General features: G+C 41.6%; 1 protein-coding gene across 2 annotated transcripts in view; it reads left to right on the plus strand.

The window, feature by feature from the left end:
* The window catches only part of ITCH (itchy E3 ubiquitin protein ligase), a 77429-nt gene that overhangs the window by 40018 nt on the left and 11864 nt on the right, over positions 1 to 25547 (plus strand). For both annotated transcript variants that reach the window (XR_012322027.1, XM_073683768.1), the window contains exons 3-17: positions 4913 to 5054; positions 5393 to 5517; positions 10044 to 10172; positions 10739 to 10781; positions 14515 to 14666; positions 17043 to 17208; positions 18130 to 18225; positions 18487 to 18661; positions 20839 to 20899; positions 21022 to 21106; positions 22900 to 23028; positions 23333 to 23405; positions 23665 to 23736; positions 24537 to 24625; positions 24710 to 24869. Coding sequence is in view for 1 of the 2 variants with exons in the window: in XM_073683768.1 (XP_073539869.1) it covers positions 4913 to 5054; positions 5393 to 5517; positions 10044 to 10172; positions 10739 to 10781; positions 14515 to 14666; positions 17043 to 17208; positions 18130 to 18225; positions 18487 to 18661; positions 20839 to 20899; positions 21022 to 21106; positions 22900 to 23028; positions 23333 to 23405; positions 23665 to 23736; positions 24537 to 24625; positions 24710 to 24869 (1697 nt within the window). In the remaining variant the exon portion in view is untranslated. The remainder of the gene's footprint in view (positions 1 to 4912; positions 5055 to 5392; positions 5518 to 10043; positions 10173 to 10738; positions 10782 to 14514; positions 14667 to 17042; positions 17209 to 18129; positions 18226 to 18486; positions 18662 to 20838; positions 20900 to 21021; positions 21107 to 22899; positions 23029 to 23332; positions 23406 to 23664; positions 23737 to 24536; positions 24626 to 24709; positions 24870 to 25547) is intronic.

The raw sequence follows: 25547 nt of genomic DNA on the forward strand, positions 1-25547 counted from the left end.
CAAAAATACTTCTGTATTGCGGTATATTCTGCCTTATAAAAAACCGCTGACCGGCATCCTGTTAGGAACCAGCAGGACTTGATTGGTGTAGAAAGATGGCAGCCTTGGGGACCTTCATTTACCCTAGGTGCCATGCCAGTCCTTGGGCGTCAATAGGGATAAGTCTCTCTGACCATGCTATCTTAGTTGGCCAAGGGTCGAATGGCCAGAATCCAAGATTTTTTCATGGGCTCTGCTCCTGCTCTATTACTATAGCACACAGCTCTGAGAACTGTGCTCTCTGCATCCCAGCTATAAGGGGTGGAGGGTGTATTGTGGGACTTCTTAACTCTTGAAGAGAATTTTGACATATCTATGACCAGGAGTTTATGCTGTCTGCAAACAAGGGTGACTTGCAAGAACCTATGAAATAAATTAACTCTTAGTTGAAATGAAGGAAAAATGCATTCTGTAAGGGAAACCTATGGAGGTAGTGTAGATGCTTTTCACAACATGCGGATCTGAATTTCCACAGCAAATATCACAATTGTTTAGAGGGAAACCATGCGGTTAGGACTATAAAATGTGAGCACGTGTATTAAGTACCACTGACGGTGTTAATGCAAGATCACAGCTTTCCAGTTAATACCAGATCCAAAAAAACATTGGATTTGTGAATAATTCCATTTAGTGTGTGGAAGGGACATTATGTTCAAACTCTTGAAATAGGTGATGGATAAATTGCCATGTGTGACACACTACTTTACAATGTTATGTTATGAGTGATCTTATGTCAAGGATATACAGTACAGACCAAAAGTTTGGACACACCTCATTTAAAGATTTTTCTGTATTTTCATGACTATTAAAATTGTACATTCACACTGAAGGCATCAAAACTATGAATTAACACATGTGGAATTATATACTTAACAAAAAAGTGTGAAACAACTGAAAATATGTCTTATATTCTATGTTCTTCAAAGTAGCCACCTTTTGCTTTGATGACTGCTTTGCACACTCTTGGCATTCTCTTGATGAGCTTCAAGAGGTAGTCACCGGAAATGGTCTTCCAACAATCTTGAAGGAGTTCCTAGAGATGCTTAGCACTTGTTGGCCCTTTTGCCTTCACTCTGCGGTCCAGCTCACCCCAAACCATCTCGATTGGGTTCAGGTCTGGTGACTGTGGAGGCCAGGTCATCTGGCGTAGCACCCCATCACTCTCCTTCTTGGTCAAATAGCCCTTACACATCCTGGGGGTATGTTTGGGGTCATTGTCCTGTTGAAAAATAAATGATGGTCCAACTAAACGCAAACCGGATGGAATAGCATGCCTCTGCAAGATGCTGTGGTAGCCATGCTGGTTCAGTATGCCTTCAATTTTGAATAAATCCCCAACAGTGTCACCAGCAAAGCACCCCCACACCATCACACCTCCTCCTCCATGCTTCACGGTGGGAACCAGGCATGTAGAGTCCATCCGTTCACCTTTTCTGCGTCGCACAAAGACACGGTGGTTGGAACCAAAGATCTCAAATTTGGACTCGTCAGACCAAAGCACAGATTTCCACTGGTCTAATGTCCATTCCTTGTGTTCTTTAGCCCAAACAAGTCTCTTCTGCTTGTTGCCTGTCCTTAGCAGTGGTTTCCTAGCAGCTATTTTACCATGAAGGCCTGCTGCACAAAGTCTCCTCTTAACAGTTGTTGTAGAGATGTGTCTGCTGCTAGAGCTCTGTGTGGCATTGACCTGGTCTCTAATCTGAGCTGCTGTTAACCAGCGATTTCTGAGGCTGGTGACTCGGATAAACTTATCCTCAGAAACAGAGGTGACTCTTGGTCTTCCTTTCCTGGGGCGGTCCTCATGTAAGCCAGTTTCTTTGTAGTGCTTGATGGTTTTTGCAACTGCACTTGGGGACATTTTCAAAGATTTCCACATTTTTCGCACTGACTGACCTTCATTTCTTAAAGTAATGATGACCACTTGTTTTTCTTTACTTAGCTGCTTTTTTCTTGCCATAATACAAATTCTAACAGTCTATTCAGTAGGACTATCAGCTGTGTATCCACCAGACTTCTGCGCAGCCCAACTGATGGTCCCAACCCCATTTATAAGGCAAGAAATTCCACTTATTAAACCTGACAGGGCACACCTGTGAAGTGAAAACCATTTCTGGTGACTACCTCTTGAAGCTCATCAAGAGAATGCCAAGAGTGTGCAAAGCAGTCATCAAAGCAAAAGGTGGCTACTTTGAAGAACCTAGAATATAAGACATATTTTCAGTTGTTTCACACTTTTTTGTTAAGTATATAATTCCACATGTGTTAATTCATAGTTTTGATGCCTTCAGTGTGAATGTACAATTTTCATAGTCATGAAAATACAGAAAAATCTTTAAATGAGAAGGTGTGTCCAAACTTTTGGTCTGTACTGTATGTAAGAAGATCACACTGGTGAAGTCTGATCAGAGATCACCACTGGCTTACAGATTTAATTACCAGCTATTGAAAATCTGACAGTGTGACCATCTACAGTGGCTTGCTAAAGTATTCACCCCCCTTGGCTTCTTACCTATTTTGTTACATTACAACCTGTGTTTTTTAAATATTTTTGTAATCCGATTTGTGTGTGATGCATCTAAATAGTCTAAGTTGAAATGAAGTGAGAAGATATAGGCATAAATTTAATTTATGGGATCAAATAACAAAAAAATGTCATGTGCATATGTATTCACCCCTTTTATTATGAAGCCCCTAAAAATTTCTGGTGCAAGCAATTACCTTCATTAGTCACATATTTAGTAGAAGGAAGTCCACCTGTGTACAATCTAAGTGCCAGTATATTCACACCTTTTCTGAAAGGCCACAGAGGATGCAACACCATTAGGCAAGAGGCACCAGGAACAAAACAACACCATGAAGACCAAGGAGATCTCCAAACAAGTCAGGGACAAGTTGTTTAGAAGTACAAGTCAGGGTTGGGATATAAAATAAAAAATAAAATATCCCAATCTCTGATGATCCCCGCAGCACCATGAAATGGAAATAAAATAATACCAATAAAAAACCTGCCAAGAAAGGGCCACCCACCAAAACTCTGAGCCCGAGCTAGGAGGGCATTAATCAGAGAGGCTGCACAGAGACCAAAGGTAACCCTGAAGGAGCTGTAGAGTTCCCAAGCAGAGACTGGAATATCTGTCCATATGACCACACTAAGCCCTATACTCCATGGAGGTGGCCTCTATGGAAGAGTGGGCAGAAAAAAGCCTTTATTTACAATTTTTGTGTATAAGGCTCGTGTTGAGTTTTCCAAAAGACGTGGTATACTCCCCAAATGTTTGGATGAAGGTGCTGTGGTCAGATGAGACCAAACTTTTTAACTTTTTGGCCACAAAAGGTAAACGTTATGTCTGGCGCCAAACCAACACTGCTCATAAACCCAAGAACACCATCCCCACAATGAAACACAGTGGTGGCAGCATCATCCTGTAGGAATGTTTTTCGGCAGTGAGGAGATGGATGGTACGAAATGCAGGGATATTCTTGAGCAAAACCTGTTTGTCAGTGATTTGAAACTTGGACGGAGGTTTACCTTCCAACAGGACAATGACTCAAAGCATACCCCTTGCAGCGCTGCGATTCTGGGTTCAAATTCCACCAAGGACAACATCTGCAAGGAGTTTGTATGTTCTCCCTGTGTTTGTGTGAGTTTCCTCCGGTTTCCTCCCACACTCCAAAGACATACTGATAAAGAATTTAGATTGTGAGTCCCAATGGGGAGAGTGCCGATAATGTCTGTAAAGCGCTGTGGATTTAATAGCGCGATATAAGTGCATAAAATACTACTAAAGCAGCACTCGAATGGTATAAGGGAAACTTGTAAATGTTTTGAAGTGGCCTAGTCAAAGTCCAGACCTTAATCCAATTGAGAATCTGTGGTCAGACTTGAAGATTGCTGTTCACCAGAGGAAACCATCTAACTTGAAGGAGCTGGAGCAGTTTTGCCTTGAAAAATGGGCAAAAATCCCATTGGCGAGATGTGGACAGCTCATAGAGACTTATCCAAAGCGCCTTGCAGCTGCAAAAGGAGGCTCTACAAAGTACTGACTTTAGGGGGGTGAATAGTTTTGCACATTGAAGTTTTCAGTTATTTTATCCTATTTGTTGTGTACTTCATAATAAAAAGACTACCAAATGTTCACAGTTGTAGGCATGTTCTTTACATGAACTGATGCAAACCCTCAAAAAAAGAAAAAAACTGAAATTCCAGATTGTGAGGTAGCAAAACATGAAGAAATGCCAAGGAGTGAATACTTTTGCAAGCCACTATATAATAAAGTATCTGTATCAATCTCAGTACAGTGTTGGAGGATTTAGGGCTCTTACTTCTGTTGGGCAATCTTCTGATGGTTGTCTATCACTGTAGATAAAGCTGTCAAGCGTGAATGTCTGGTCAGCAAGCTATTCCTCTTCATCCTCACATCCAGCATTGCACATGTGTTCTCCAAGATAGGGCAGGAGCATAAATCTGTGACTATTAGGGGCAGACAGACGGCTGTATTTCTCGTGCGAGGATCGCATCGCAATCCTTGGACTGACCGTCAGCTTTCCTGACCTGAGCCTGTCAGCTGCATAGTTATGTCACGCTCGGGTCAGGGAGGTGCCGGGCCAGTCTTTGCACTGCGATGCTATCCTCGCACTAGAAATATGGCCGTCTGTCTTGCGCCCTTAGAAGGAGGGATCTTTCATGTAGTAATTTAACATACCCAATCCATCTTGCCTTCTACATCTGCCATTGAGGGGATAGTTGGCTAGTATTGGTAGTTTTAGCTGAGTTTGTGCTATTGTATATGGACATCTTAAGATTTGTAATGTTTTTAATTTCCCCTTTTTGGGTGATTGATGAAAATGTATTACCATTATTTTTATAACATAGTTATGTCCGCCAAACTAAAAGACGGCAGAAAGAATTGGTTTGGCCCAAACCCTTATGTGGAAGTGTCAGTGGATGGACAATCAAAGAAAACCGAAACTCGGAATAACACTCACAGTCCTAAATGGAAGCAGCACCTCACTGTGTAAGTGTCTGTCTATGATGGTTGGGTGGGGAGTGGGGGAAATACTTAATTATGGAATGTGTAGTAGGGTAAAGCATAATATCCTACGTGCTGTAGCGATGCAGTTTATTACCGCTGTATTAGTAGACCGGACTAGTTGGGTGTGTTGGTGTTCTACGTGGCGGGTTTGAAGTATTGTGTAGTTGAACAGTAATCTATAATGTTACATATAGGGCAGTCATAGCATATATCATATTCCTGTAACTGCAGCACAGAGGTGTAGTCTCTCACCTCACTGTCTGCGCAGATTTGCTTTGCCCGTGTAAAAGATAACATGTAACTTTCTCTTCTGTCTGCAGCATTGTCACCCCATTCAGTGTGTTAAGTTTCCGTGTATGGAGCCATCAGACCTTAAAATCAGATGCTCTTCTTGGCTCTGCATCGCTGAACCTGCAGGAAACCCTGCTAGCTAACAATATGAAGCGTGAGTATGCAGCCCATACCTGCTCCTGTTACATTACAACATGGGATTTCAGGTCCTGCCATTGTCTCATCAGTGCTAGGTTCACCTTCAGATGTTACCAGATTGCATACGATTCCCTGAAGTAATCGCCTGATTACTCTTGTGACCCAGGCTCACAGTAGCTACTGATCCCTCTGACTACGCAGAAGCATCCTTCCCATAGGCATTACTGTTCAGCTGGCATCTCATTTCTAGTTACTGAATTAAAGGGAACTAGTAGGAAGGCCCCATGTATAATTTATTTGCTTCATAAATATTCATACAGAATGTAAGGGTTGTGTATATCGCTACATAGAATACATATAAGCGTCACCTGTCTTAAATGACCTAATAGCTGAATAGTTAAAATACTTTTAAAAATAGAGAGCGAGAGTTATCAGCCAGATGACTCTTGATAAAGGGTTAATCTCATCTCAAAAAGTTTGATATTTGCAGGGTATTCCATAAATGCTTGTTGGGTGCCGATCCCGCCTCTGTTTAAGCATGGACACATTTGAAGTGTTAGATGACTACAGTATATTGTTGGAAATCTGCAAAATTCGATCACCAAACCTGCATTGTCCATATTGTGTAGGATCCCAAAATTAGGACCCCCAGCTATTTGACATTTATGCATTATCCCACTTTTAAAATAGGAATGCTCCTTTAAGTTCTGCGTGGCCTTGGATATTGGCTTTTGTTCTTAGGGGCACAATCCATTGGTTTCTGTTTTGGTCGACTAATATGATCTCCATTATATAACTTTTGCTTTTTTCAACTGATGAATACTAGCAGGTCTGTTCTGATTAGTACAGAATAGGACTGGTGGCACATTAGTGGTGGTCCTTATTAAAGATTATCTTGCCACTTTATTATGCATAACTTCATCATGTTCCAGATGCCATTTCATTTATTACATCATTTGTGGTGTTTTAAAAGGAATGTGTTATCGGAAAAAAATCTATTGTTTATATCCGGTTTCTTTGTTAATTTATTTTATTCTTTTTTATCCAATTTTCCACATCACTATATTAAAAATTAAAATCAAAAATCTTGCTGCTTTCATACTACTTATATTCCTATTTTCAGCAGCCATAGACATAAGCAGCAATAGACTGGCTCTGACCCCATTGGCCTGTACACAAGTATTTTATACCTATGCTGTAATCTGGACAAAAGTCATTGTACAGGGAGGGGGAGTAGGTGAGATGTGACCATCTCCTACTGTGAATGATGGATACTTTATTATCTATCATTGTTATCTTGTCTGTGATGATCATGAAAAAGAATCTTGAAAAGTCATGAACAGAACGGGAAGTATGGGTGTAATATTGGCTTTAGTGGCAGGTGTAAACATTTGACTTTTTATGTACATAGTGATTTTGAACATTAACAAAAAAATAAACTGATTTAAACAATAAGTTATTTTCCGTGACACATTCCCCCTAATTTTTTTTTTTTGAGGATTTAATGCACTTTTCTTGTGATATCTGCATAAATGTACTCCTAATGGGTTAAACCAGTATGTGGGGACTCCCATTATGCATCTCCCAGAGTTCAGTGGGTAGATCCTGTGGCTGATGTCCAGCTGAGAAAGGCATCTGGGAGCGGCATTGTTAGCTGCTGTCTGTCTGTCATTAGCTTTCTCAGTTGGCTTTGCCAGGAGTGTTCCCTGCATTGGTGTAGACAGAGGGTTGCAACAGTGGTTTAACTCTTTATGGACATTTTTTTACATGGTCTTATTCAAAATGTCCTTGTCGTAGCAAACTATCATAAGACAGATTTCTGTAAGTTGGGGCACATTTTTAAATGTTGGATGCGCTGAACCTAGGAAAGTTTTACTTATTGTGACTTTCCTTTTATGCTGCCTCCACCTTTCTCCAGTCATGAGTTTGTAAAATGTTAGTTTTCTTTTCATCTTATAACGTATATGGCATAACTCTGATCTCTGGATTGATGGTGGTCCCAGAAGTTGCACACCTTCTTTTCCTGAGAATGAAGTTACTGCAGCGCTGATTTTGCACTGGATCCTCTTCACTGTCCTTCGCTGCACAATGGGCGGCCAAGGGGCAGCTGTGCATTGTAAAACTGCAGGATATCCCAGAAGTTGGTTTCCAGATGGGAATTCTGCCTTTTATGGATGCAATAATTACCAATAAGCCTAATGTTTTTATGTAGTAGATTCCCTAATGTTTGGTTTATTGGCAGATTCTCTTATAGGGAGGACATTGCGTATAATGCTGAGTAGTCCACCAGTTCTTCTATTCAGAGTCTTTTTGCTAAATGTGCATTGGTACGGTTGCTTGATGTCAACTCCTAAGACCGCCAGACCATCTACCCCAGCATTATACCTGTCTAGCTGTGCAGTCACACGTCTCCCCCATTATGCATATTTGGTAGATTTGTGATCTAAGGATGTGTTCACGGGGATTTTGATTGTGCTTGAAAAATCTGGCTTTGCTTTGTGAGGGAATCTAAGGCTGACCCTTGGGTTTCTACTTCAGAATTTCCATTTAGCATGCCGCAGATTCGCACATGGGGATCAGCTCCAGTCATTGGGCGTAAGCTGCTTGTGGCTACCCAATGCAGTTTGCATGTGGATTCCATATCAAGGAGTGACATGACACTTAGAAAAAAAAATTAAGTGAATTTCAAATCTAAGCTATCAGTGTCGTGTATATACTGTTGTGGGAATTCCCATAGAAAACAATTCTGAGGTAGTTTATGGGTGCTTTTCACATGGATTTCGTTACTGAATGCATGTGAATATTGGTTCGCCCTTGATTTATGCCTTGTGAACAGAGCTGTGGAGTCAGTAAGCCAAACATCCAACTCCTCAATTTCTCTGACTCCGACTCCACAGCACGGCCTCACTACTGAGCGTGTACATAAAGTGCAGCCCTGCCTCACTACTGAGCATGTACATAAAGTGCAGCCCTGCCTCACTACTGAGCGTGTACATAAAGTGCAGCCCTGCCTCACTACTGAGCATGTACATAAAGTGCAGCACAGCCTCACTACTGAGCGTGTACATAAAGTGCAGCACAGCCTCACTACTGAGCGTGTACATAAAGTGCAGCACGGCCTCACTACTGAGCGTGTACATAAAGTGCAGCACGGCCTCACTACTGAGCGTGTACATAAAGTGCAGCACGGCCTCACTACGGAGCGTGTACATAAAGTGCAGCCCTGCCTCACTACGGAGCGTGTACATAAAGTGCAGCCCTGCCTCACTACTGAGCATGTACATAAAGTGCAGCACTGCCTCACTACTGAGCATGTACATAAAGTGCAGCCCTGCCTGACTACTGAGCGTGTACATAAAGTGCAGCCCTGCCTCACTACTGAGCGTGTACATAAAGTGCAGCACAGCCTCACTACTGAGCGTGTACATAAAGTGCAGCCCTGCCTGACTACTGAGCGTGTACATAAAGTGCAGCCCTGCCTCACTACTGAGCATGTACATAAAGTGCAGCCCTGCCTGACTACTGAGCATGTACATAAAGTGCAGCCCTGCCTCACTACTGAGCGTGTACATAAAGTGCAGCCCTGCCTCACTACTGAGCGTGTACATAAAGTGCAGCCCTGCCTCACTACTGAGCATGTACATAAAGTGCAGCCCTGCCTCACTACTGAGCATGTACATAAAGTGCAGCCCTGCCTCACTACTGAGCATGTACATAAAGTGCAGCACGGCCTCACTACTGAGCATGTACATAAAGTGCAGCACGGCCTCACTACTGAGCATGTACATAAAGTGCAGCACGGCCTCACTACTGAGCATGTACATAAAGTGCAGCCCTGCCTTACTACTGAGCATGTACATAAAGTGCAGCACAGCCTCACTACTGAGCGTGTACATAAAGTGCAGCACGGCCTCACTACTGAGCATGTACATAAAGTGCAGCCCTGCCTTACTACTGAGCATGTACATAAAGTGCAGCACAGCCTCACTACTGAGCATGTACATAAAGTGCAGCACGGCCTCACTACTGAGCATGTACATAAAGTGCAGCACGGCCTCACTACTGAGCATGTACATAAAGTGCAGCACGGCCTCACTACTGAGCATGTACATAAAGTGCAGCCCTGCCTTACTACTGAGCATGTACATAAAGTGCAGCACAGCCTCACTACTGAGCGTGTACATAAAGTGCAGCACAGATTCATCTCAACTAAAAGCAGAGATCCTTAGATCAGGAAGAGAACAGACATTTTATAGGACATTTCATAACTTTCCTAAATTCGTATTAACATATTTACAGCACTTACTGCATTGTACTACTGTACCCAATTTATTATATAGTTTCGGAGTCAGTCCATGTTATATTGACTCCAACTCCACAGCCCTGCTGAGAACGTTAGATTGCCAACTCCTGTGGTATGGGTTTTTTCAGAAGGTTAGAAATTCCCTGAGGTCCACATACAGTCATTTGATTGAGGGATATTTATCTTTAGCATATGAACAATGCATTGTAAAAACTACATTTGCATGATTTCTGTTTCAGTGGAGGAAGTGATGGTGAATTTACAGCTGCAAGGAGACAGAGAGACGGTGGGTGACCTTTCGGTGTGTCTGAATGGGCTGCAGGTGGATCCAGAGCTCTTGGCCAACGGAGATGGCACTTGTGTATCAGGTAAGGTGTAAGCATAGAGAGAACTAATTATTGTGTGGCGTTATTCTCTATGTATACCTTATGACGGATGGTTCTGACATGCGCACCATGCTTATTAGGTCTGTAAGGTGCTGTGGAGTTAATGGAGCTAATACATAAATACTTCTTACACTTAATTGCTCCCTTTTGTGCGATAAAAAAAATTATATATTACACGGTATTTGATTGAAACGGTGAAATCCATTTTGCAATTTTTCTATGCCAAATGGCAGGTATGGTGTAGCACGCCATCCCATTGTATGCCCTAAAGGACATGCTTTGGACATATGCCTGGTGATTGGCGCTCTGTGGAGATTTCCTATGGGTCTTTGTCAGCTCATATGGCGAATGTAGTTCACATACTCAAAGTGAATAGATCCTCCGAATTGTAGATTTTGTGTTTAAATTGTATTGTCGGACTTTTCATGTAAAGGTTCTCTATACTTAAAATATAAGGGATATCCTACAAAGCGAAGTCCATTTTAATAATGTCTGTAGTGAATGTGCAGCGAAATTATAAATTATTTCTTCATTCTATTCCTGTGTAGCTTCTGATAATTCAAGAGTACAGATGGATTCAGCTGCTGCCGGGTAAGTGCCATGCTTTATAAATGGTATAATAGTCTGGTTTATCTATATGTGTTTAGAGTCATGACCGATTTGTCAAAATGTAATCGAGTAAAAGTGACATTTACTGATGGAGAGCTCATTGACCTTTTCTTGAGTTCCCCCGACAAGCGGAGGTGTAACCATTTTGAGTGGTAATGGTTGAATTTGGATTGCATGTGTAGAAAATCTGGTATTCCCTTTTTAAGATGACTCTCTGGTTGTAACAGAATTTTACCACATATTCCTATTGGAGTATAGAAACGTCTGCAGCTTATACTGGAGGGACTATAGGGAACTAACAGTTTACATAGCGTCATCTGCTGTTAGTTTGATAACATAGAGGAACTACATACGGTACGTGTTTTCTGATACTCATGTATCCTATGGTTACTCTATGGATAAAGGTTGCTCTATGTCCCAAATAAAATGGGATTCACTCTGCTTACCCCCTGGGCAATTTTCATTTTTTAATGATCTGATTCTCCAGATCAATACGAGTACGCAAATACCAAACATATAGTTTTTATTTAAGTGGCAAAAAAGTTTTGGAAATTTGGGGAAAAAAAAATTCTTGTCGACCCTTAGCTTTTTCGTTTTTCGGGATATGTGGCTGGGTGATGGCTTATTTTTTGCCCCCTGAGCTGACCTTTTTATTTTATGCCATTTTGGGGTAGAACGATATTTTGATCGCCTTCTATTGCAATGTTGCGGCAGCCAAAAACCCCTAACTCTGGCTTTTTGAATTTAAATTTTTTTTCGTTACACCGTTTACCGATTTGGATTACTTTAGTTTATATTTTTACAGATCAGATGTTTTTGAACACAGTGATGCCAAATGTGTGTATTTTTTTTGTTTTATTTTCAATGGGGCAAAAGGGATGTGTGGTTTTTTTTTGTTTTGTTTTTTTCATTTTTTTCAATTTATTTAATAATCCACTTAGGATTCCACTTCAAGGCCTCTATCGCTTATGCTGATGCACTGCTATGTATAGCAGAAATCACATTCTCCTATGAACGCCAGCCACGAACCGGCATTCACAAAATTGTAGTGACAAACACGGGGTCATCAGCAGACCCCGGCTGTCATGACAACCCATCCGCGCCCTGCGATCACGTCCCAAGCATGCTGATAACAGCATTGAATGATGCAACCCCCTGCCGGTGCGTATTAAATCCTGCTGTCAGAGATGTACAGTGGGATTTAACAGGTTAACAGCTGGGTGTGGAGCACTGCTTCACCAGCGGTTGTTAAAGGCACATGACAGCTGTCATGTGCCTGGAAAGATGCAGGCTCGTCTTGTGAGCCCACATCAAAGGCAGGGACGTATATTTAAGTCATATGTCATGAATGGGTTAAAGGGACTCAGTTTGAACAGTCATTCTGTGCAGACAAAGTACTGGTTCTCAGTACATCATGGCGGGGCCAAACAATTAAGTACACCTTTCCACCTGCTTGTTTTCCATCTATCTCCGCCCTTCTCTGACTCTATGAAGCCAGAGCTGTCAATCAAAGAATGAGAGAGCCGGGTGGAGAGAGAGAAACCAAGCAGGTGAGAAGGTGTATATGAATGATTGACCCCGCCATGAAGCACCGAGCGCCTTTAATTAGTTTAAACAGTCATTCTGTGCTGACAGTCCCTTTGAATATGAGTTCTGATGTTTCTGCTCAAAACTGAAATTTGTAACAGCCTGTCTTAAAGGTCCTAGGATAGTCCAGCTTTTTAACTCTAACTGATCTAAAGGAAGTCTGCCAGCACATAATGTGACTGTTCAAACCAAGCACTGGCGCTTGGTGCACCTATGGTGTGGCCATTGATTTCAGTGCACCTTCTCACCGACTTGTTTTCTAAACTTCTCTGCCTTCCTCTGGCTCCTGTAAAGCCAAAATTGTCAATCAAGGAATAGGAGGACAGATGTATTAGAAAATAAATAGGCAGGAATACGCACTAGACTGCTTGGCCATGCCAAGGGTGCACCGAATGCCTGTGCTTGGTTTGAACTGTCATTTGTACTGACTATTGGGGTCACTTCAGGAATGTTTTGGAATAGCAACGATTTTTAACTATCGAATGCTTTTGTTTTCATGGGACATAAGCCGTCTGACAATGGCATTCTCTCCTCTCCCAATTAAGTCGACAAAACCAAGTGCTCATGATTACTGAGCTTTTTGTTGAATGAGCGTTCAGCCAACAGATATCTTGTATATATGGGCGCCTTTTTTCTTTTACACCATTTATACTGCTGGGTAATACCGGTCTAATCCTCCACCACTGTATAATTGCCATATTTTCCTCCTGGCTGGGTGCGCTCCGTTCTGTCGTGGATCTGGTAGTACTTTGCTGATCTCCATTTGTTCCTCATCCCATCCACAGTAGTCATTTAGTTAATTATAAGGCATTTCTGGCCTTTTATGTAAATGAGGACAAACTGGTTTCACACATTGAAAGAAAGCCCTGACTGTTCCCAGAGCCCTGAAAGGCAAAACAGCGGAGCTACATAGTAACATAAGAAGAAGAGTGGTTCCTGGTTCTAGAGCCACGAGGTAGATCGGACCTTTTTGTATAGAGTTTCAGATCTTCACCTTAACGTCTAGTGCAGAAGTAAATTCTTTCTATTAGCGTATTACAGATGTTTTCACCGTGTTATTAGTCTCTGCATACTAAAGGTGAGGTTTACAGGATATATGATGGACCCTGTTTTATGTGGTATCGTACCCTGTAGCAGGAAATCTCGGGTCCTATTGAGTTAAGCCCCCGTCTCACATAGCGAGATTGCTAGCGAGATCGCTGCTGAGTCACGGTTTTGGTGACGCAACAGCGACCTCACCAGCGATCTCGCTATGTGTGACACTTTGCAGCGATCAGGCCCTGCTGTGAGGTCGCTGATCGCTGCAAAGTGTCCTGGACCATTTTTTGGTCGTTGCCCTCCCTCTGGTCAGCACACATCGCTGTGTGTGACCAGCGGGAGCAGCGATCAGGCTGGTAACCATGATAAACATCGGGTTACTAGGGGCACACGCACACCTAGTAACCCGTTGTTTATCATGGTTACGAGCCTGCTAAAGTGAGCGGTAACCTCCCGCTCACTGTAGCAGAGTGGTAACCATGATAAACAACGGGTTACTAGGTGCGCGTGTGCCCCTAGTAACCCGATGTTTATCATGGTTACCAGCCTGCTAAATTGAGCGGTAACCTCCCGCTCACTGTAGCAGAGTGGTAACCATGATAAACAACGGGTTACTAGGTGTGCGTGTGCCCCTAGTAACCCGATGTTTACCATGGTTACCAGCCTGCTCCTGCTTCAGCAGCAGGCTGGTAACTAGGAGTAGGACATCGTGGAAAGATTCTTTCCACGATGTCGCTGCCTCCCTGATCGTTGGTAAGCCTGCCTGTTTGACAGCTCACCAGCGACCACATAGCGACGCAGCAACGATCCCTGACAGGTCATATCTTTGTCGGGATCGTTGCAGCGTCGCTAAGTGTGACGGGGCCTTAACTAGTGACTAATGATCTTGAGATTTTGGTGGCTGAAGCAATGGACCTTTTCTATACTTCAGACATTCATAAATGACACTCATGCCACAGTCCTGAGATCCCTTAATGAATTTCTATGTAGCCTAATTTCCTAATTTGAGCATCGCTGCTGCGGTGAATGTTGTAGGGATTTGTAGTAATTGTTGCTGTGTGATGGCTCTTCATCCAAGGTTGTTTTTCAGTGCTGACAGTACAGATGACACAAGTCCTAGTGAAAATCGCAGACCTAGTGCCACGAATTCACCATCCTTGTCCAATGGAGGGTTCAAACCCAGCAGACCACCCAGACCATCGCGGCCACCACCACCTACCCCTCAAAGAGCATCTATCTCAGGTAGGATGAAAATCTTCAGTTTCGGTTGTGATTAAATCCTTCTAAAAATCCCTATCCTCTCTATACAAGGTGGAAATCTGTTGGGCAGTGCCTGAAATGTACTTGTGTCCATGGAAGCTGGTTGACAATGGATCTAGCCACCATTGCAACTACTATAAGGGTCTTCCCCTTGCTTTAGTTGACTCACTATCTGTGCCATAATAAAGGATGGATCACTGCATAATTAGACCGATTTAAAGGGAACTTGTCAGTATAGAATGACTGTTAAACCAAGTACAGGTGCTCAGTGCATCATGGTGTGGTCAATCATTTAAGTGCTCCTTCCCACCTGCTTATTATCTCTCTAACTCAACCCCCCCCCACTTCTTTGATTGACAGCTCTGGTTTTATAGACCCGGGGATGGGTGGAAAGCTGTATTGACATGTTTGGCCACAGCAAGGGTTCACCGAGCGCCTGTACTACAGTCATGCTATGCCAACAGACTCCTTTAAATAGTGCCTGTCAAGGATTTTCATGCTGCCCTTACTACTGGCAGCCTGAAATCCCGACTAGCTCCCTCATTACAAACAGCTTTCTTTTACTCTGAAATGCTGCACGACTGATGAATGACTTGTGAAAAAGCATAAATCAAAGGCCCTGTTAAGAGATCAACGTTTTACTATTACTGGGGTAGATATGGTGGGTAAACAAGTAGCTGGGTTCATGTATTAATAGGGCGTGGAAGGAGCTCTAAATAGGTATTTTCTCTACTTCCAAGCAAAATTGGACGGGTGTGCAAGGATGTCAATCTCCGAAACTGTAACCTTAGTGAATACTGCTATTCCCAACAGCTGGGAGAATAGTCCAGCTTTAGTAGTCAAGGTGGGGGGTGTCTAATGCATATAGGTCAATACAGTTGGCATAATCAGGAGACGCAGAGAGTTGTGGTGAAACGTGTGGATAATTTTTCAGTGGGGTGGGTTGTATTTTCACAAGGTCCATATGGGAAGCAACAACAGAATAGGTTGTAGGTGGAGGGTTCGTGGTTTCAGGAGCTTAGGGAGATAAGTGCATGACTAGGTCTTGTTGCAGAGCAGAAGGATTTGTGTTCTTAGAGTATTGGGCTGACTTCTCATTGAAGAACAGTCTGTATTCAGCAGATAATTTGTACCTAAATAGTAGGAAGTCTCTGCTGGGGAAGAACTTTCTAGCAGGGGTGGTGGAGTATTGAAAGTGGTTGTCAACTTTAAATAAAAATGACAAACTTAGCAGGTACTTACTTTCCCCGGTTCCTTCGTTAGCTCACCACTGCTACTCAGGTCTCGGCTGCAGCAGTACCGTCACGTCAGGAGTGCACATCCCATCCAACCACTGAGCTCAGAGGCTGTGCTAAGTTAGAGGGCATGGACTTCTTAACTCAGTGATTGGCTTCAGCAGGCTGACGCAACGTCAAAACACTGCAGTGGTGACGTGGCAGGACTAGTCCAGAGGGGGGAGAAACTCCCCATCAGACTAGTCCTGCTTCACTAAAATTATATATAATTTAGAAATGTAAATCGAAGAGGTCAGCTCTATCCTTTAAAAGCCATAAAGATCAATAAAGTCTGTGCAAAAAAACAAAAGCCAGCTAAATAGAAAATTAACTACAGGTAGTTAAAAAAAAGCAAAACAAATCCTTCAAAAATTTCTAAACTCTGTAAACTAAAAAAATCATGATCTGCCCCATGATGATGATGGGGGGGTTGGTTACTGAGGATCAAGAGAAAGCAATATGACTAGTGTTGAGCGAGTATGTTCTGTTAACCCTTTCGCCGAGTATGCTCGTGCCGAGCTCCGAGTATTTATAGCTGCTCGGTGATGTGTTTGAATCGCTCTTGTGTGCATGATTTGCGACTGTTTGACAGCTTTATTACATGTGAGGAATGTGTAAGACAGACATTCCTCCCATGTAATAAAGCTGTCAAACAGTTGCAAATCATGCACACAAGAGCGATTCAAACACATCACCGAGCAGCTATAAATACTCGGAGCTCGGCACGAGCATACTCGCCGAAAGGATTAATAGAACATACTCGCTCAACACTAAATATGACCAAATGGGTTCTTTTTAGCTTAGTATATACCAAAAAGAGAAAGCGACAGATAGTCTATCCCAGTGTTCTTAATACAGCAACGAACATACTTTGTTGGCTAAATGTAGATATGGTCCAAGCTGGATCAGGTGAGTAATCCGGTGAGAAGTGTCCAGATGACCATACATACATACATACATACATGCATGCATGCATTTAATTTATGATAATGTGTATGCAACTGGACAAACTTTTTTTTTTTTTTTTTCTTGTAACTATAAATACAGGTGAAAATTTACTAATGATTCTTTGTCTTCCTTCTAGTTTCTCCCTTCAACAATTCAGAAACGGCAGCAATCCTAGCAGGCAGCGCTCCTGTGCCTGAGACAGATGTGACGTCCGGTGTCCCTCCTGTTTCCAGACAGATTCTTCCTGTCAACATTGATAGCCAGAGAATAGGAAATGTCAACCAAGGAGCCCTTCCTCCTGGGTATGACTATAGAGCTGTCATTTACTGATATTATAGGCGTTCTCATCCGGCATAGGATTATTTTCCATAGAAGTGAATATATGGCAGAAGGAAATGAATGTGGTGTGTTCGGGCTGAGTCTCCAGAATTTGGACGCACTGTTATATGTGCTATTAACACTAGCTGTCATCCCTGTAAAGTGTCTGAATGTTATAAAATTCTAGTAGTCTGGTGGGAGAGACTGTTTCACGTTTTGCATGTTCCTACAAGAACAAAATATTGATTTGTTCTGTGTTCAAAGGTATTTTAAACCCTCAAAAAAAGAGATTTTATTTTATTTATTTTTTTTGCACATTTGTTCTTCTCCTCTTCATCTTCCAAGAGCCATAAGTTTATTTTTTCATTGACATAGCCATATGAGGGCTTTTTCTTTTCAGCACAAGTTGTAGCTTTGAACGGCACCTTTCATTTTACCATATAATGTACTGCAAAACAGGTAAAAAGTGCATTGCAGTAAAAATAACCTGGCAACATGATTCTCCATGTTTTCAGTAGGCACCCGGTTGCGATCAGGGTCCCGTGATCTTAAATTGCTAGGGGCCTTCAGAACTGACCTCCACCATGTTGAATTCTTTTGAATGACGCAGTTTGATACCGGCATTTAAGGGGTTAAACTTTGCCAAATTGGAGCTATCTCCAATTGCTTTAGTTACTCTTGGGTGTCTATGTAATACAGCTAGCAGTTTGGAGCAGGCATGCATACAACTTCTGAACTGGATAAATGCATCATCACTGATGGTCCCACAACTGACACCTCCTCAGATACCAAAACCAGGTGTGGGTCTGAGAAGCTGAACCCTCAGTGATCAGCATGTCGCCTAGCCACAGGATAGGCAATAAATTAATGTTTATTGAAGTATTTATTGTTCCCCTTTCTCACAGTTGGGAGCAACGCATAGATCAACATGGACGTGTATATTTTGTGGATCATGTGGCAAAAAGGACTACATGGGACAGACCAGAGCCTCTTCCCCCTGGGTAAGTAGGGCATATATCTTATCAAATTGAACTGTTATGTTAGACCTGCCATTTTGGTAGCCAATATTCAGGCAACCCATTTGCAAATGTCCTATTACCGTGCAGCTTTGGCTTGGCCAAGAATATGTGCCTTTCCAACAAAACATGGGATGAGATATGGGCAGATAAATGTCAAGTAGTCATGTAGTTTTTCTTATTTCATAAACTCCTGTTTATCATCTTGGCTCATTAGACATTTACCCCATTTTATGTGATTTTCAGGTGGGAGCGTCGTGTAGATAACATGGGGCGAATCTACTATGTGGACCACATAACACGAACAACCACGTGGCAGAGGCCCACTATTGAATCTGTACGAAACTACGAGCAATGGCAGCTTCAGCGTAACCAGCTACAAGGGGCAATGCAACAGTTCAACCAAAGGTTCATCATCGGGGTGAGTAGCCTTTACTGCGTCATTGAAATACTTGTTTTCCTAGAAACAACAATGATTTACTTTTAGTAAAATATACGTATAACAGATAGATTTGGACAAGAATTGGAATTTGAGGGAAAACTGCATTTATCAATTTTCTTTCTTTTAGTTTTGCGCATTCTTTTTCCCATAGACTAGGGTGAAGAACATCCAAATGTTCATGCTGTGAGAATGTCTGTAGAATATATGGTATGAGCCTTTCCGCATTCTATGAAACCATCTCTTTCTAAAAATGAAGAAGATGCTGGTCTGGTTTAGTTCACACAGTGGCTGAGGCACCGCTGTGCAGAAAAAATGTGACCCTGTACACACATCTGTGTTGGCGTCGGTTAGATACCGTGTCAGCATTGATTCTTCCTTGAAAGCAGGAAAATGCCTTTTCATGACACATCCACAAAAGAACCTTTTTCTTATATGAACAACCACAGCAGTAGCCTAAAAATTGCCATCCTGCCGGGAGGAAGTGTAATGGCTGCAATATTGGTTGTCTCCCACCCTTCCTATAAAAAAAAAGTATAACTAAGAAAAAGTTGCATAAAAAAATACTTCTAAACAATATTATCCACAGCCACAACATTATACACTTAGTCTGCAATATAGTAGCATACGTCAGAGCAAATCTCTGCATGAACAACATCACTAGTGCTGTACTAGTAGAAATCAATATCATATAAAAGAAACTCAAGTACTCAAGAACTGTATTTTATACAAATATATCAAATTGTATTACATCAAAATACCAACATCATGGTTTAAAAGAACATACACATAAACATTTAAAAAGTGGGAAACCACAAGGTGGCACCACAAGCTCACACTAAGCTAAGACTAGCCTGGAATGGTAGCACTGCAGTGTGTAGGTCATGATAGGGTTACAAGAAAAATACCATAGACAAACCACTACCTCCCAGAATATGGTATACCTAAATAATAGAAAAAAAGCCAGTTATTACCTGTGGTGAGATTGTGGGCTACACCAGAACAACACCCGACATACGTTTCGGCGTCTGCTCCCTAAGAAGGCAGACTGATTCACTTTTTTTTAATGAACTAAAGAGGAATTTAAATTGAATGAATATTTGGTGTACTCACCCTTTTCCTTCTAGAAAGCATCAATACTTCTAGGTACACTTACAGTTTTTGTAGCACCTTGGCAGTAAGGTTGTTCAAAACATGATTGAGAACTAACCACAGATCTTCTATGATTGTAGAGTTGCGCAAATCCTTCTCTCTCTTCATGTAATCCCAGACAGACTTGATATGCTGCTCACAGTTCTTAATGTCATTGGTTGTTGTTGGATTCGTTGTCACACTATAGAATAAATTTGAAGTCAATCAGACGCCTCCCTGATTCTATTGCAATGTGGATGACTATCTCCCTGTATTTCTCAGCATTGAGGACACCATTAATCTTGATCAAATCCCAATTCCAAACTTGCAGTGAACTTCCACCATGCTTCACTGTTGCCTGCAGAGACACTCATTGTTGTACCACTTTCCAGCCCTTCCACAAAACCTCCCTTCTGTTACAGCCAAATATTTCACAATTTGACTCATCGGTCCAGAGCACCTGCTGCCATTTCTTTTGCACCACAGTTCCTATGTTTTTGTGCATAAATGAGCCATTTGACTTTTTTTCTTGTCAAAGAAATGGTTTTATCTGCAGTTCTTCCATGAAGACACGTCTGACCAGACTTCTCTGAACAGACTTCTCTGAACAGTAGATGCCAGTTCTGAACTGGTGGCACTGCTGGACATCTGATTTTGAAGGAAAGTAATCATGATGTGTCTTTCATCTGCTGCACTAAGTTTCCTTGGCCGACCACTGCATCTACTGTTCTCAACATTTTCATTTATTGGTATTTTCAATGTTCAGAAGTACAGACATAATTAACCATTACACAAGAAATGATGCAAAGGGCAGCCACACCTAATATTTATTTGATTTAGATTTCTCTCTTCATCATTCACTTTACATTTTGTTAAATGAAAAAAATAAACTATTAACACTTTTTAAGCATTTTTACTTTGCAGTATGTTTTCCACATCTGCCTAAACCTTTTGCACAGTACTGTATATATGTGAATATATATTGTATTGTATTGTATTTTAATATATTGATATTTTACTTCTTCTAGAACCAAGATTACAGTCAAAATAAAGAGTATGATCCCCTGGGGCCCTTACCTGCTGGATGGGGTAAGTGTAAGCAATGTTTAGATCTACTTTTTCTTAAGCTAAGTCTGCAAAGTTTAAAGTCAGGAGGATTGTAGTATTCATTATGTGACTATTGAATGTTTTCCTTTCCTAATTTATTGCAGAAAAGCGGACAGATGGAAATGGCAGGGTGTATTTTGTGAATCACTCTACACGGACAACTCAGTGGGAAGATCCTAGAAATCAGGGGTAAGTGAAGTAGAGGGTAAATAGGTCTGTTTTTGGCCCCTATAAAAATTTTCCTATAGTGTAGATTTTTATGCAAAACAAAGTACAAAGTTTTGTTGGGCATGTAAATGAGGCCCTCGATGTAGCGTTTGCTTGGCTAAGGCTGGGGTGATTGTGATGTCACCTCTAATGATTAACCCTTTTGGCGCCAATTGGCTGAACAATAGTTACTGACCAATGGACGCTGCAAGGGTTGATTTTAAAATAATGATCGCCGCTCTTCACGCCATCTTTTTCTTAGATCTCGTGTGCAGAGCGGTTGTATAAATCCTCTGTGTACATGAGTGAAAGAAAAATCATTGTAGGAGGATCGCACTGGCCACCAATATCCTGATACTGCTGGTGTCTGCTGTGTGACCGATGTGTGATCACAGCAGATGTTCCCTAATGTCTGTCCCAGCTCCCCCCTCCAATCGCCCTCCCTCACTCCCCAATTTACACTTTTTTTTGGCGACACTAAGGTGTGCTCTTTCCGTGGCCGCAGCGCTCTATCAGTATCGCTGCTGATCAGAGTTTGCACAAAGGGACTTTTTCTTTTTTTGCTGTAGGTAGAGTAGCAGACGTCACAGTGTAAGTGACGTCTGATTTTCTTGTAGAAACAAAAAAAATAGTTAGTACAGAGTAGCTTTGTAGGAAGGGAGGTATCGCATTAGGGGAGCCGTCGCAGTGTTGGTGACGCCCGTTTTTCTTTTCCAGAGAAAAAATACTGCGATCGATGAGTACATTACCACATTTGCACTACAGTACACACATTTGCACAAGCTTGGGGTATAAAAAGTTTTATGGGGGTGCTTCTTAAATTCTATTCAATATTATGCGATAAATGCAATATGCTAATATATTGAGTAGAATTAATTTCAGCCTATTGGTTCAGCCCTCCACAACAGTCAGTCTCTGATGTGGCTGCTAGGGAAACTTAATTGCCCAACCCTGATTAAGAGGCATAGGCCATCAAATGAATTTGGTGCATATTCCAGCTGCCGAGGGTCAAAGTAAGAAATGTATGTCAGTTGAAGACTGGAGTACTTTTGTCATCATTTATGCCACTTTTGTGGTGTAAATTATGATGAATTTGTTGCCCATGCCCCCTCCCTGCTAAGCTCCACCCGACTTTTCAAATGACTTGTTGGAGATTGCTGGGATTTTTATAAAGACCTTAATTTTTGCAGGAGTACAAATTGCATGAAACTGGTCTCTATTCCTCAGACTGTTTTCACCAGAATTCTGGCATAAAACGGATATGTTCCAATAAAGGGACCGATTCATCAAGACCGGCGTTGTCCATACTGGTCTTGATGAGGGGCCGTGCTGGAGTTAGACGCTCCTGATTCATGAAGAGCTGAGATTTCTGGTGTACGAAATGCTGCAGCTCCACCCAATTCAGTAGAGCTGGTAGAAACTGGTGTGAAGATGCCAAAAATTGCTAAATTTTGGCAAAAAACAAACCCAATTTCGCTTAAACTTTGCAACTTCTCAAAGCATAAATGCCAGAATTCTGTCGTGAAAGCTGTGATGAAATGGGGCCCAAAGTGTTTTCTTTTCTTCACCTGGTTGCTTTTTAAGGGTGTCATTGTTTTGTCTAGTTTTGTTCAATATGCCCTACAGCACGTAGGGAAAGTTGCCCAAAGCGACAACACAGATTCCCGTTTAGAACCACACTTCACACATTAACCCCTCATTTATGCTGATTGATTTTATTTTTTTTTGTGCCGTGTGTATAGTTGTGTTCATTTGTTTGTTGTTGTGTATTTCAGGCAACTCAATGAGAAACCATTGCCAGAGGGCTGGGAGATGAGGTTTACAGTGGATGGGGTTCCTTATTTTGTAGACCACAACAGAAGAACCACTACCTATATCGATCCTCGAACTGGAAAATCTGCCTTGTGAGTTGTCAATTGCTGTGAGAGTAAGGCGAGGGTGGCGATTTTGTTTCTGCAACATGATGGTCAATAGCAGCCAAGTCTTGTGTGAGCAAAAATCCATCAGATTTGAATTTTAGTTGATAGTCATTTTGTGGTCTTATGTCACGTGCCACATTTGCAGTCAGTAAACACAATCTTGCACTGCCAAAACCCGTGTATCCCTAGCCTTCCACTTTTCTCTCTTGCTACTTTTTACTATGTTTTTTGCTTGTTATACCAAGCAGTCAGCCATTGGTCATCTCTTGCCTTTCCTATCTGTGTACAGGGATAACGGGCCACAGATCGCTTATGTGCGGGATTTTAAAGCTAAGGTGCAATACTTCAGGTTCTGGTGTCAGGTACGTACATGCTTTTAGATGGCTTTAACTCTTAGGAAAATATTCTGCAACTCAAATCTGTCTCAATGATTCACCGGCCACTAGAGTAATCAGATCAGACTTAAAACTGAGTAAAAATCGTTACTTATGGCACCTCTGCATACTATCATTTGCCAATTTTCCACTGCCCTGTACTTTTGCAGAGACTTTAATATACATTAAATTTCAGCGGATTTATCTTTTAGCAATTTGATGTAAAATATCCTCTATTTCATTACAGCAACTCTTCATGCCACAACATATCAAGATCACAGTCAATAGGAAAACCTTGTTTGAGGATTCCTTCCAGCAGGTTTGTATTGCAGTTCATCTGAGGTCACTGGTCTCCTCGAATAAATGAAAAGCAGGCAGCCGAGAAGAAAATACACAGTCCATTAAGATCAATGAAGGGTAGTGGCCTACATATCCACATGTAGAGTGCAAAGTAAAGGCCATTCAGACCAATATCAACTTTTAGGTTAGAATTTGTCACCGTGCCGAGTGGGTTTAATTGATCGCTGAAATACCCCTTTTTGCATCATTTATACAGAATTTTCAGGGATCCATAATTTTTAGTATGTGCAGAAGTCAGTTTCCCCTCAAAGTGATTTTTTTTTTGTATGTAAAATATCATGAAAATTGCTAGAAAATGACCCGTGTTTCCTAAATCATATATTTTACCCTGGAGTATCATCACATGGGATACCATAGTTATTTTAGCTGGAAAGGTGGATCATTTTCCCTGCCTCCATGCCAAAGGTTTGAGGTTACACTGTACATGCCAAAAATTGCAGGATTCAGAGATCTGGGAGGAAGGTTGTAAGGGCAGGTAAGGGATCTCGGTTGTGCCTCAGTGGGCGTGCTTTCCACAGACTGGTCAGCTTGTAGTGCACACCTTTCCGACTAGTTCAAGGCATTTAAGTATGCAGCAACCAAAGTCTGATAAGGTGAGTATCACTATATACTGTGAATTTGTCCCACACAACAGGGTTGTCTGTTGCTTTAAAAAAAAAAAAAAAAAAACACAAAACAAAAGCTGTCATGTAATTAGTTTATAAGTGTTGATCCTGCTGTCTGGTTCCCTTTTAATAGTTTCTGTCTCATCATTTTTAGATAATGAGCTTTAACGCACAAGATTTAAGGAGAAGACTTTGGATTATCATTCCTGGAGAGGAGGGGCTCGATTATGGAGGTGTTGCAAGGTAGAACCCTGACCTTGCCTATAGAATGAAGCATATAGACTATGACCAGGTCCATCCTAATTCATGCGGTATTGTTGTCCACAGGGAGTGGTTTTTCCTTCTGTCCCATGAAGTCCTTAACCCCATGTACTGCCTATTCGAGTATGCAGGAAAAGATAACTACTGTTTGCAAATCAACCCTGCCTCCTACATCAACCCTGACCATCTGCGCTACTTCCGCTTTATTGGCAGGTTCATTGCCATGGTGAGTGTCGTTTTTCTCTGTGAGGTCTATAAGTAGCCGTTTGAGGTCCTTTGGATCTCCTCTTATTATGGACCAATTAGAGATGATATGTGTTAAAAGAAAACTCTCATGTTGAAAATGTTGTTTGATCTGCAACAGAAGTTTATAGAGTTGGAGGAGGTGATCTGATTCGTATTTTTTTTGTCGGAAAAGTTTCCATATAGATTGCATTCTATTCATGGAAAGCAGTGGTGTTAATATGTATGAGTCCTATTTGGTGATTGTTAGTCTTCCCTATATGACTGTGCATACAGAGATATTTGTCAATCACTAATAGGACCGCCCACAGGACTTGCTTGAACGCAAACGCAAGAGATTTTAATTAATAAAATACAAGTTATGTCTTCATATACAATGTGACAGATTCCTTTAAACTCTTAAGGTCTGCTTAGATAGGCCTTTATCAAGCGCTGACCAAGTATATACACTGCTCAAAAAAATAAAATGAACACTCAACACATCCTAGATCTGAATGAATGAAATATTCTCATTGAATACTTTGTTCTGTACAAAGTTGAATGTGCTGACAACAAAATCACACAAAAATCATCAATGGAAATCAAATTTATTAACCAATGGAGGCCTGGATTTGGAGTCACCCCCAAAATTAAAGTGGGAAAACACACTACAGGCTGACCC

This window comes from Phyllobates terribilis, unplaced genomic scaffold (genome assembly GCF_046119375.1).
Source record: "Phyllobates terribilis strain yellow unplaced genomic scaffold, ASM4611937v1 Scaffold_5__5_contigs__length_657084704, whole genome shotgun sequence".
Classification (NCBI taxonomy): Eukaryota; Metazoa; Chordata; class Amphibia; order Anura; family Dendrobatidae; genus Phyllobates; species Phyllobates terribilis.